General features: G+C 32.1%; 1 protein-coding gene across 1 annotated transcript; it reads left to right on the forward strand.

The window, feature by feature from the left end:
- Positions 1-362: 362 nt before the first annotated feature.
- LOC139507638 (polyunsaturated fatty acid 5-lipoxygenase-like) lies at positions 363-11,233 on the forward strand. The gene is made up of 7 exons (XM_071295832.1): positions 363-531; positions 4,496-4,985; positions 5,852-5,896; positions 6,985-7,113; positions 7,720-7,817; positions 8,426-8,561; positions 11,111-11,233. Exons 2-7 carry the CDS (start codon positions 4,830-4,832, stop codon positions 11,231-11,233), a joined length of 687 nt encoding a protein of 228 aa, XP_071151933.1. The 5' UTR covers positions 363-531; positions 4,496-4,829.
- Positions 11,234-12,615: the final 1,382 nt, after the last annotated feature.

Here is a 12,615-nt window from a genome sequence, read left to right on the forward strand (position 1 = left end):
CCAAGTTATATGAGTATCCATTATTCTTTATTGCAAGAAAATAACAAAACAATGACACTGAATGCACGTTTTCACTCTCTAAAATATAATATCAGCACTACTAAAACATAACAATAACTTCATACATACTAACAAACACACTATCTCATTTACAATATAAAGAGTTACGGTTCTTGATTTCATTCTTCTGTATTCGTTTTCCCGTCTTTTTTTCAATCACAATGATAATCATAAAAAAAAGTCATCATTCTCTTTTACTACAACTTATAGAACATGTCAGAATGGTTTGGATCGTTTGTTTGACTTTTGAGAGGTGAATATTTTGTTATTTTGATGTGTGAGTAACCGCTATATTTTTTTGAACCGATTGGATCCAGAATCTACTGGTCTCGGACCAGTTCTATTTAGTAATTCTCAGTTTTTGTGTGCATAAAACTTCTGAATGAACTAGACCTGATATATCGATTTTGTAGCTTGCATGTGAACAGGGATACATATAAGAGTCAAATTTATTCTACTCTATATATTAAAGTAAGTACATTTCATTTGTATTTTAAATAATTTGTCGGACAAATTATCTCAATTATCTGTTACTGTTAGCTGGTTTAGCCAACTTGATATTAAAAAAAACGAATAAGTTTTAACAATCTTATTTTCATTCTCAACTCAAGCACATTATAGACTAGAATATTGCACATAATTAGACAAAACACAGAATATATAGTAGACAGGGGCGTAGCTAGGTATTCTGTCAACTGTAGTCACCCATCGGCAGGGGGTCTGTGGGCCGCTCAAGGCAGCCAGTAGGGGTACAGGGGGCGAAGTACTCAAAATTACTGGAAGCTAGTTGATTGATTGATTTTTAAACATCCAGTGTCAAATATTTATGCAAGTTCAAGACCAAAAAAAAAATATTACCGTAAATACAACTGGGAGCTAGGTCCTGTGATAGGTGTCGTCCAGGACGAAGGTCTGGAAATTTGAAAATGCCATGCATTGGAAAATGATGGATTATTGGATAGGAGCAGACATTTCGCCTTTCAGTAGCCAACTACGAACTCCTCAAAGAGTGGCATTCTCTCTACAACTAGGCATCAGATTTAATGTCCCCACTCTGACCAGACCTGACTGCGTATTTATACATCCTGCACAGCCAAACGGACGACCAACATTGGCAAGTCTGGTGAAGACAAAACAGAAAACTAGTTGAACACTAACAACAACTTATTTAAAAACTCGTGTTTATAAGTTGAGGTTCATTCAAGTTTTTGTTGATAGAAGTGAAATGATCTGAACCAAAGTTCTAGTTTATAGTTAAGGTAAAATCATAAAAAAACATTCAATTCTATCCAATATTTCATTCACTAAGAACGAGAGACTAGTGTACACATGACATTCAATAATCAAAGAGTTTTGACAACTTGACTGGCGTTCATCTACAGATAACGTTGTTTATTATCTTTTTTAATAAAAACAAAATATTTGTGAAAAAATTATGTGTAGGCGCCTAAAGTGCCTAACGGCAGCTACGCCCCTGGTAAATAAGCAACCATCATAAATGAAAGCAAGCAAACCAAAATCACATTATAGACTAGAATATTGCACAAAATTAGACAAAACACAGAATATAGTGGATAACATGGATAATCAACCATCATAAATGAAAGCAATTAATATAAGCAAACCAAAATCACATTTTACAAATTAGCTGAAAAAGAGACAAGAGCAGTGACTAAAAAGGAGCAAATAATAGACAAAATACTTTTGTATTGAAGGCTAAAGAAGGAGAACACCCCAATCATCCACAATAAAACCAATGCAACCTGTCCTTGAATACAACTCACATAGGACAATGTAGGAGGATCTAGGATGGGGGGCCCAGACTCCCCCCTTTTTTGTGGGAAAATTATTTGGTTGATTATATACGGAATCACTGAAGCGTGGCTGAAGCAGGCCCCCCTTACAAAGAGTTCTGGATCCGCCATTGACTCTGACTGTCAATTGGTCATTTGAGCCGTAGATAAAGCCATTGTGTAGTGTCTATTATACTTGAAGACAAAGTATTAAGTAGAGTTTTGACTATATAATGATGAAATGAGATTAGAGGGGCGGTTGGAGGGGGTGTCATCATGGTCATTCTAAATTTCAGCAAAAAAATAAAAAATGCCATTTTTTTCCTGATCCCAAAAAATTATTCATTGATTCCAGTCCCATTCCAACTTCCTACAAGATTAAAGTCCCAATCCCTTATTCCCACTAAATAAAGTCCCAATCCCTTATTCCCACTAAATAAAGTCTCAATCCCTATTTCCAGCAGAAATAAAAACCTGTTCTAAAATGAAGGCATACTACATGTAATATGATCCCCCTCCCCTTTTGTTGGAAAAATTTGGTTGATTATATAGGGAATCACTGAATACCCCCCTCCTTCATTTTTCCTTAGATCAGTCAGTGGGACCCCCTTGCCTGCCACTGGAAGGTTCCAAACGCTTTAGAGTACACACCTGTGGTAAAATATGGATACCTTTGTTTTAGGTGAATATTGATAAGTTTTAAATGTTTTTCAAAATCAACATACATGACATACATGTATTATTCTTCATAATTTAGTATTAAATTCATCAAAAATGTGATTTGATATGGTGTACCAAGCATATATTCCAGCTTCAGATATAGATTTGTTTGCTTTGAAAGCTTCTTTTTAACAAGAGGGTGTATTTCATGGCAGTTAATTTTACAAAAATATTTAAAAATTGAGTTTTTATAATCATGATAATGGAGTAGCAAGTTAGAAATTCTGTCTTAATTACCAAAATTTTTAACAACTGGTTTAGATTTTATCTTATTATTATAAGAAATGTCTTGAAATTAGAAGGGGAAATTAAGATATTAATACTAAAAGAAGTGATGTTTTTGAAGTAGATGTCGTTTGTTTTTTGTTTCTCGGTTTTTATATAGATTAGACCGTTGGTTTTCCCGTTTGAATGGTTTTACACTAGCAATTTTGGGGCCCTTTATAGCTTTTTGTCCGGTGTGAGCCAGACTCCATGTTGAAGGCTGTACATTGACCTATAATGGTTTACTTTTATAATTTGTTATTTGAATTGAGAGTTGTCTCATTGGCACTCATACCACATCTTCCTATATCTATGATACTTAAACAAGTGATTTTCATTTCATTGACCCAGATTCAGTACAAGGTCATCACCTAACATGACCGGTCAATGGCTCATCCTATAAACATAATAAACACAAATGTTGGTTCTGATAATTTTAGCAACAGAATAAAGCAGTAAATCCCTTAGTATGGTAATTTATTTGTTCTACATAAACAGGTGATTATTAAAGAAAGACACCTTTTACTTACAACATTTCTCGACAAAATGTTATTTAGAAAGCACTCATTTAAGTAATTCCCCTGACTGTCTTTGTGTATACTTTGTTAGCATTAGCATTCTAGATGGTGAGTTTCTTTAATCATATAAAAGAAATGTCAGAGTTGACTTATCATTCATGTCATTTATAGACTTTATGCATAAAAAAAAAAAAGAAAGAAAGAATTCTTCAAATATGAAATGAAAAAAATTCTACCTAGACTTGTTTATTTGTTTAAACATATTGAATTTAGTTTTACAAGTAGAAAATTGATTATTTTTTTACAAAAATCAGCAACATGTAAATGATACTGTCATGTCAAATATAACATTTATTAGTTATAAATTTATAATCATTTAAAAAGTTCAGATCCTCTTTTATTTTAATACCTTGTCTGAGTTGTCATTACAACAGATCCAAGTTGACTTTGTGTTTATAAATGGGACTGATTTAATTTATGTACAGTCCGAAGTTTGACCTATTGGTCAGTCTTTTTTGTCTCAATGCCTAGTTGACCCACATTCAAGTAGAATACAATAGATGTGGGACAGCGAAGTAGTTATCTAGAACTCCATGTTGAAAAAAATTGTTTAACTGTCCAAATGATTGAGAGACTCTTCCGACTCACCCTTTGCATGGTTAGGCAGGGAGTTTAACAACTTTTGCTTCCTCAAAGCTAAAGATCTTTTTGCTTAACCGTGTAGATCTTGGTTATGCATATACATGTCAATATCACTTCAACTACCCTAAAAAATTCTTTCTTTGATGTTGCAGACCCATGTCTTGTATGGTTTGGTAGGTAGGGATTAAATTATTTAGACAAAAACAAGGTTATATAATTAGAGCATGAAAAAACAATTTGCATTTTGCACCATTTCCAACTTAGTAATAGTCCAAAGACCAATCTTCAGACATTTTCCTTACATATGTGTCTAAACAAAGTTTTGCAAAAATTTACTATTCAGAATAAAGTTTTACTAGTCTGAAGCATCAGACTGGTGGCTAACAGTGCAGGCTGAATTTGTGTCATAATTTTTTTCCAGGTACAAATGTAGGTTGATATTTTGCATGAGCAGGCAACAATAAACTGTTTAAATTATGTTTTTGTTCTCATCAACAGGTAAATTAATTAAAGACTGAAAGTTCCCTCATCATGCCGTCTTACACTATATCCGTTAAAACTGGAGACCAAAAGGGAGCTGGAATCGATGCCAATGTATATATAATACTGCATGGAAAGGGTCTACAGACAACCAAGGTTAACCTTGATACTTTCTTCAAAAGCAATTTTGACAGAGGCAGCATTGATAACTATACAGTTGATTTTGACGTTGACATACCTGAAGTTAAAAGAATCGAGCTATGCATGACACTGAAGGTGTGTCTGCAACTGGTATTTAGATTGGATTGAGGTAACCAATGTAGAATCGGACATCACCTCTTTATTTACGGTAATGAAGTGGATCAAAGCAGATATTCATTACTTTTTCAACAATATAGACACATGCTTGCCACAAGACGATCCTTTCCAAAAAATGAGATTAGCTGAATTAGAGAATATGAAGGAAGAATATGAGTTACAAGTGAAAGTGCCTGGACTACCTGCTCAGGTACTTGCATTAATTTTTAAATTGTCAATGACCAATGCATTTCAAAACGTGAACTCATTTCAGGGTTCTCACTAAGAATTTTTGTGACTACAGGACAGGACTTGCTTGTTTTCGCCATAACAGTAGGAAGAATAAATTGTATTGCAATTTAATTTAGTTTAGCTCTATATGTGTTAAGACCCAGAAAGTAAAAGAAGGCCTAATTAAGTAAATTATTATATATACATGTATATCTTGCTTAGAAAAAGAGCAAGGAAGTGACAGCAAATTTTGATCAATTTTAAATTGTGATTTCCAAAATGATGAGATTTGGGCTGAGTTGATACAGCACATTACAATCCTATATGCATCTTTGGATTCATCTGTTTAAAAAATGATGAGTCCAGAACTCTGCACAGTTTTATTTTTGTTGAAATATTAAAAAAACAATTACTAAAATAAATGGGTTGGTGTACATTAGTTTATAAAAAAAAAAACTCTAGCAATGTTCTAAGACCAAATGAAAAATTTATGTTGACCTTCAGGGATGTTTTGAAACTGTTATAGTGCATTTGCAGTGTAAAAGGATTCAGTAGAAATTGGCCCTACTCTTTAGAAAGATCTTAATAAATTTCAATTCTGTTTCACAACTGAACACCTTGATGATTTCGTAGTGTCATAATATTTAAACTTGAACTTGAAGAAAATGTTCTTTCTGCTAAGTTCTGTTGAACTCAATATGTGTATATGAATAATACAATCTTTTTCATTTTTTCAAATCATAAAAACATCATCTCATTTTCATGTTCAGTATCACATATACTGTACCAAAAGTTAACACAAGAATGATTTATTATTGAATGTGAAGATTTTGATGTATTTTGTAGGTTAAAGAACTACCAGAAAATGAGACTTTTTCATTTGATTATCAAGTGAGTCTATGTTTATATAAAATAAAATTTGTAATTAAAAAAAAAATAAGATACATGTACTAAGAGCATTATTCAGTTTTAACAAAGGAGTAGGTCCAGTAAGACCCCTTTTTGGCCCCAAAATATAGCAGTTTTACAAAATTGTTAAAAGGTAAACTTTTAGTTATTTATTGCACAGTAAAATGCTCCTGCTACATAAATATGGGCTGTTTTTGACAATACAATGCACATATATCGGGTACTAGCACCATTAAGTCATGCTTAATTACTGAAAACTTCACAATTCTAGCATTTTAGTTCAATTTTAGACGGTTTTCGTGTAAAAATAAAGGGGCCGCATTCGTGTTCATCCTTAATATTGAAATGTAAGTTTTATTTTACGATAATACATAACATATATAAAGGTTGAGGATGAACACGGATGCGGCCACTTTCATTTCAGACAAAAACAAGCTTGAAAAGTGACATTTTTCGGCATATTTGGTAGATTTTTCATATTTCAGCTTGAATCGGTGCGTTTTTTTATGACTAAATCAGTTAAAATCTTTCACATCAACTAATGAATTCAAATAAAATAGACACTTAAGTGTTTAAAAAGTGTTCAAAATCTTTCATCAGATGAACCTGAAATTTGAGGCCAAAATCGGCCCTTCCCGGACCTACTCCTTTCTCTCCCTGATCGAAAATATTTCAACAAGTTGTTTATATTAGACAGTTTAAAGTAACATTTTGTACCAATATCATATTTTGTATTTTCTAAAATATCAGCTTGAGACATGCGAGAATTGACAATTATCTTTTTTTTTTTTATCATTTTAAGATTAAAGTAACTGTATGAAGAAGGTTAACTCTATCAAGTTATATTAACAAGACCACTATAAATTGAGTTTCTTGTGGTGCATTCAATTATCCTATTGGTCGGTAATTCCAAATCTTATGTGGGTTAAGTTGAGTTTCAAAATTAACTAAATGGATTTTTAAAAAATTTAATAAAATTGTAAAAACATAAGTAACTGTGATTAAAATTTATAAAAATATATTTGATTGGCTTGTATGATTAACTAATAATATTATGAATACTTCAACAGTTCAACATAGGACATAAGACCACTATATATTCAGAAGAGACTAAGAGGTTAGTGATAGCCAATGGCTTCCACTGGAAGGATGAAGATGACATCAAGGATATGTATACAGAAGTCTTTGGTGTTCCAGAGGTAACCGCTTATTTGACTTTGATAACTATCAAAAATGTTATTCTTATACATTCTGTATTTATTGCTTAAGGCCATCAAAATATAACAAAAAATGTACATTTGAAAAACTGTGAAAAACTTTTTAATCTGTTTACTTAATTATCAATATATTTTAAAAATGGTATTTTGTTATGTTATCATTACTGCAAATGATCCCCATCAGAATATGAATACTGCTATTGCATAATTATTACACAGTGAATAGTAACCAAAAACATACAAGAGTATTAAATATGCCTGACAAATGGTCAATGCATTTATTTGAAACACCTAAATCATTTGTAAATAAAAATAGCACTTTCTAATTTGATTGTTTCCAAATACAGGGATGTATAAATAAGTAGAAACATGGACCTTTAGGTGGATTTTATATGCAAGGTTGCATGCACAAAAAAGACTTAAGGGAAATGCAGTTAAGTAAACCATTCAATATTTATTCCTGAATTTTATGATTGTGAATAATGTGACTGGATGAGTATCACAATAATAAAAATGGAATTTTGATATATGAAACATAGATCTGTGTGGACTGCATAATTTTTAATAAAGTATATTTTCTGTTAACAGGGTTCAAAATTCTTTAATGATGATGCAGAGTTTGGAAGACAGAGAATTGCCAGTTTAAATTCTTTACTCATCAGTCTGTGCACTGCAATCCCAGACAAGTATAACTTTTAATTATTTTAAGATTATTAATATTGAGAAAGTCCAAATGGATTCAGGTTAATTTATAACAAAACAATTCAACAAACTAAATTGAGACATGAATTAACATTCACTTACCTACAGGTTCTTGATTTTGGACAGACACATATAGAATGTGGCCAGATTTGTAACATGTTTGAAGGCCAAACCCTCCCCCTTATATAATCTGAGAAATTGGTTCAACAGAAGAACAAACTATAGAAATCACCTGAAAGGGCCTAACTCATCAGATCGATACAAAGCAGAATGACGTCTAACAAAAATACAAAAGTGCTTGTGGCAGTGGTAGTTATACATCTGTAAAAACAAGACAAAAAAACTTCTGAGAGTACTCAAATTACTGACTATGCTCTTGAGTGTTCATATTGAAGGGTTTTCTAGAAAAATCGGTATTATCATGATTATATGTGTTTGTTTATATTATTAAAACAGGAATAGGACAAATCATCACTTAGTATTAAGCGTAATGGTACTTTGGAGTTTCAACACATAATAATAACATGCTATAAACAACTTCATTTTCTTGAAGTAGCAATTATGGTAATTTTATCTTTTAACATCTTGATAGATTTGGAGTGACTGAAGAAATGGTTCAACCATTTTTGGAAGGCAAAACTATAGAACAAGCCATGGCTGCTAAAAGGCTATTCATTATTGACTTGGCCATCTTAGAAGGATGCCCTGCAAAGTCAGATGAAGTTGTTGTAAGTTACATAAATATTATTATCTAATACCTTTGTCAAAAGAAAAAAAATCTATAACATCTACATGTATCAATCTTCGTTCTACTTATATAACTCCTAAACTTCTTAGTTGCTTATAAATGGGTTATTGTTGAAGGCGGTACAGTGACCTATAGTTGTTAATTTCTGTGTCATTTGGGTCTCTTGTGGAGAGTTGTTTCATAGGCAATCATACTACATCTTCTTTTTTATATAGACTTTATAGGCGTTTAAATTAGAATAGTTATTTGAATGTTTTCATTTTAAAAATGAATGGTGGAAATAAGAGGATAGTTTCTTTTTGGAATAGGGAATTATATTCAACTGCATGTAGTAGTTGGTTGTTATTTACCTTGTTAGTCTATTAACAAAATGACTGATATAACTGAAGATTAGATTTAAGGACTCTTAAATTTTTTTACCAAACTTTTCTTTCCTATGCGCCTCCTCTAATTTCTCATGGATATGTTTAAGAACATTAATGAGACAGCATTCTGTAGGCGTAGAAATAGAGACACATTTGTAAAATAGAGAATGGAAATAGGAGTGTGTTGACAACAACTTGTAATGTATTTTATGATGTATGCAGAAAGAAACAGTATCCTAAAATATATACCAACCCATGCACAGTACAATTATTATACAATATTGTCATTAAGAGAAACCTCTGAAATCTTTTACATTATATTCCTTTTAGTTGATATATATATGTTTTTAGAGATGCTGACATAAAGCAATAAAAATTCTACTATTCAATATTATAGTTAGGGACCAATGAAATTTTACTGCATAATTAGCATTATTCACACATTAAATGACATGAAACAGTTTGATTTAAAAAGAAACAAAACCAAATTTAAATGAATGAAATATATATCAATGCTAATTTTATAAAGGAAATGGTGCGTAAATTTAGTTTAATACATTTGTTAACATGTATTAAACTAAATTTACGCACCATTTCCTTTATATGATTGTAACAGCATCCCTGGCAAGATACAATGTTATAATAATTGTTTGTGTTGTACATGATTATCTTTGTCAACGTTTATTCTCAATATAATTTTTGAAGGTGTTTTAAAAACATATTTTTTTAAAAGATGATGTTAGATTAACAACACATGTTAAAGAAAAACAATCCACTTTTTTAGGGTGATATATTTTGTTAATTATTGATTGTGTATTTGACTTTTTTACTTTTGTAGATAACTTGTCCTTTGCCTTGTTTTATTTCAACAATGCCAACCATCTTATGCCGATAGCTATACAGTTATTTCAGCAAAAAGGACCAGATACCCAGTTAGTGATAATTTACTGTAAATTTATTATTATTCATAGGGTACTTATTTTCATTGATTAAGATGGTATAAGCCAAGGAAAACATTGAATTTAAATATTCAACAAAGTATCAAATTTCCACAAAAACAATGAATCCACAGAACATTCTGTATCGTTTGCATCTGTACCGATTATCAGGTTGTCTGCATGTTGATATCGTAAAATATCAGCTGCGAGACATAATATGAAGCTTTTTGTCGAGTAAGCGCAGCCAACGAGATCAAAAAGCCTTCATATTATGTCGAGCAGCTGATATTTTACAATATTAATATGCCGATAACCTGATAATCGATTTATCGGGCTGTATTTGCGTCTTTTGGAAGTATTGTCTTAGTTTCACCAGCAACCGGAAGTTGACTTGATAAGTTCGGGTCAAACTTATCAACGTCAGTTCAAACATTATGACGTCGCTGATATGTCCGGGTCAAAGTTATTAAGGCCAGGTCAACGATTTGACGTCACAAAGCCGTGATATGGAGTTTTATTAGAGCTGAGCAGATTGATATAGACAGTTGGACGACCGATAAATTGTTTTATCAAGAAGCCAAGTAGTGGCTGTACACTTGAAAAGTCTACTTTTTGCAAGTAAGCAAAATTCGCATGACAAAAAAATGTAAAATCCTCTCACTTGGTAGCTTTATATTTTAACATGTTTCTGAAGTAAGAATTGTTCATGCTTTAAATGAATTTTCAATATATAGCTTATCTGAAGGACTGTGTTCTAGTGGCCAGCTACATTATTGCAATAGATATAAGAAAAGGCGGTAGGATAACTCTCTATCTAAGTCACAATTTGTAATAGTAAACCATTTTAGGTTAAAATAAGGCCTTCAACTCAGAGTATCTGCTCACACCAAACAGCAACCTATAAAGGGCCTCAAAAATTACCCGTGTAAAACAATTCAACAAGAAAACCAACTGTCTGAACTACTGGTGTATCAAAAGGAGAAACAACAAACACTTATGAACCACATCAACAATGACAACCACTGAACATCAGATTCCTCACTTAGGACAGGTGCAAACAAATGCAGCAAGTTTAAACATTTAATAGGTGCCAACCTTCACCCTTACATGAAACATAGTGTAACATCACAACATTAAGACACGCTATAAAATAACAAATTGAAATGGTTTAACTCAATCAAAAGTCATGATTTTTTTAATTTTTGGATTTAAAATTTTTATAACAGGTGTTTTTACCCTCTGATCCAGTATATGTGTGGATGTTGGCAAAGATGTGGTACAATCTAGCTGATTCTACATACCATCAAGCTCTCACTCATTTAAGTATGCAGTCAAATATTTTCCAATAGACATACTTTAATATATATTGTAAATTCTGAAATTATTGAGTGTATTAATTATTGCGATTTTGCCATTTTAGACCTAAAATGCAATTTAATTATTGCGGTATTGAGAAAAATTCTGTTTAGTTCACTTAAAAAAAAATGTGAGTTTAAATTATTGCAATAATAACCCTGTCGCATTATTTGTGCAATAATAAAAGCATCGCAATAATTTCTGAATTTACAGTATTCAATACACCTTTATTCACTTATTCACTTATTCATTTAAGATACTATGAAAAAAATGTACAAATGCAAACATTTTAGAGCTTCCTGTCTTATGCTACACAATACGTCATTGAAACTTATGATACATAATAGGTAATAATTGCTTATGTAAGAATAGATGATAACTTCCAATTGTTTCTCTTGCCTGTCCACCTTACTTCAAACTCTCCTTACTGAGACAACATAAACAGCAATTGCTTTTACCTCTGATCTTTAATTAGATGAAAGAAGATGTGGTATGAGTGCAGTGCCAATGAGACAACTTTCCATCCAAGTCAAAATTTCTAAAATTTAACAATTATAGCTCAAAGTACAGCCTTCAACACTGAGCCTTGGCTCACTCCATACAGCAAGCTATAAAGGGCCCCAAAAATGACTAGTGTAAAACCATTCAAACAAAAAACCAATGGTTTTAATCTATATAAAAAGGAGAAACACTTATTAAAAACATGCATTAAGCATGCTTTCAGTTATCTTGCAAGTTCATCTCCTCTGAAAAAAATATTTTTCCTTAACTGATTTAAGATTGCTTGTATTTTATTACATAAAAACTTTTATAATTTTTAAGCCCCACCTACGATAGTAGAGGGGCAATATGTTTTCTGGTCCGTTCGTCTGTCCGTCCATTCGTTCCTCCGTTTATCCCGCTTCAGGTTAATGTTTTTGGTCAATATAGTTTTTATGCGTTTACTTTTCTACATTGGCTAGAGGTATAGGGGGAGGGTTGAGATCTCACAAACATGTTTAACCCCGCCGCAATTTTGCACCTGTCCCAAGTCAGGAGCCTCTTGCCTTTGTTAGTCTTGTATTATGTTAATTTTAGTTTCTTGTGTACAATTTGGAAATTAGTATGGCGTTCATTATCACTGAACTTGTTTAGGGGCCAGCTGAAGGACGCCTCCGGGTGCGGAATTTCTCGCTACATTGAAGACCTGTTGGTGACCTTCTGCTGTTGTTTTTTTCTATGGTCGGGTTGTTGTCTCTTTGGCACATTCCCCATTTCCATTCTCAATTTTATTTGATGAAGTAGAAGTCCAATCAACTTGATACTTAGTTTACATGTTCCCTATGAAATGATCTTTCTAATTTTAATGCCAAATTCGAGTTTTTACTCCATTTTC

This window comes from Mytilus edulis, unplaced genomic scaffold (genome assembly GCF_963676685.1).
Source record: "Mytilus edulis unplaced genomic scaffold, xbMytEdul2.2 SCAFFOLD_2003, whole genome shotgun sequence".
Lineage (NCBI taxonomy): Eukaryota > Metazoa > Mollusca > Bivalvia > Mytilida > Mytilidae > Mytilus > Mytilus edulis.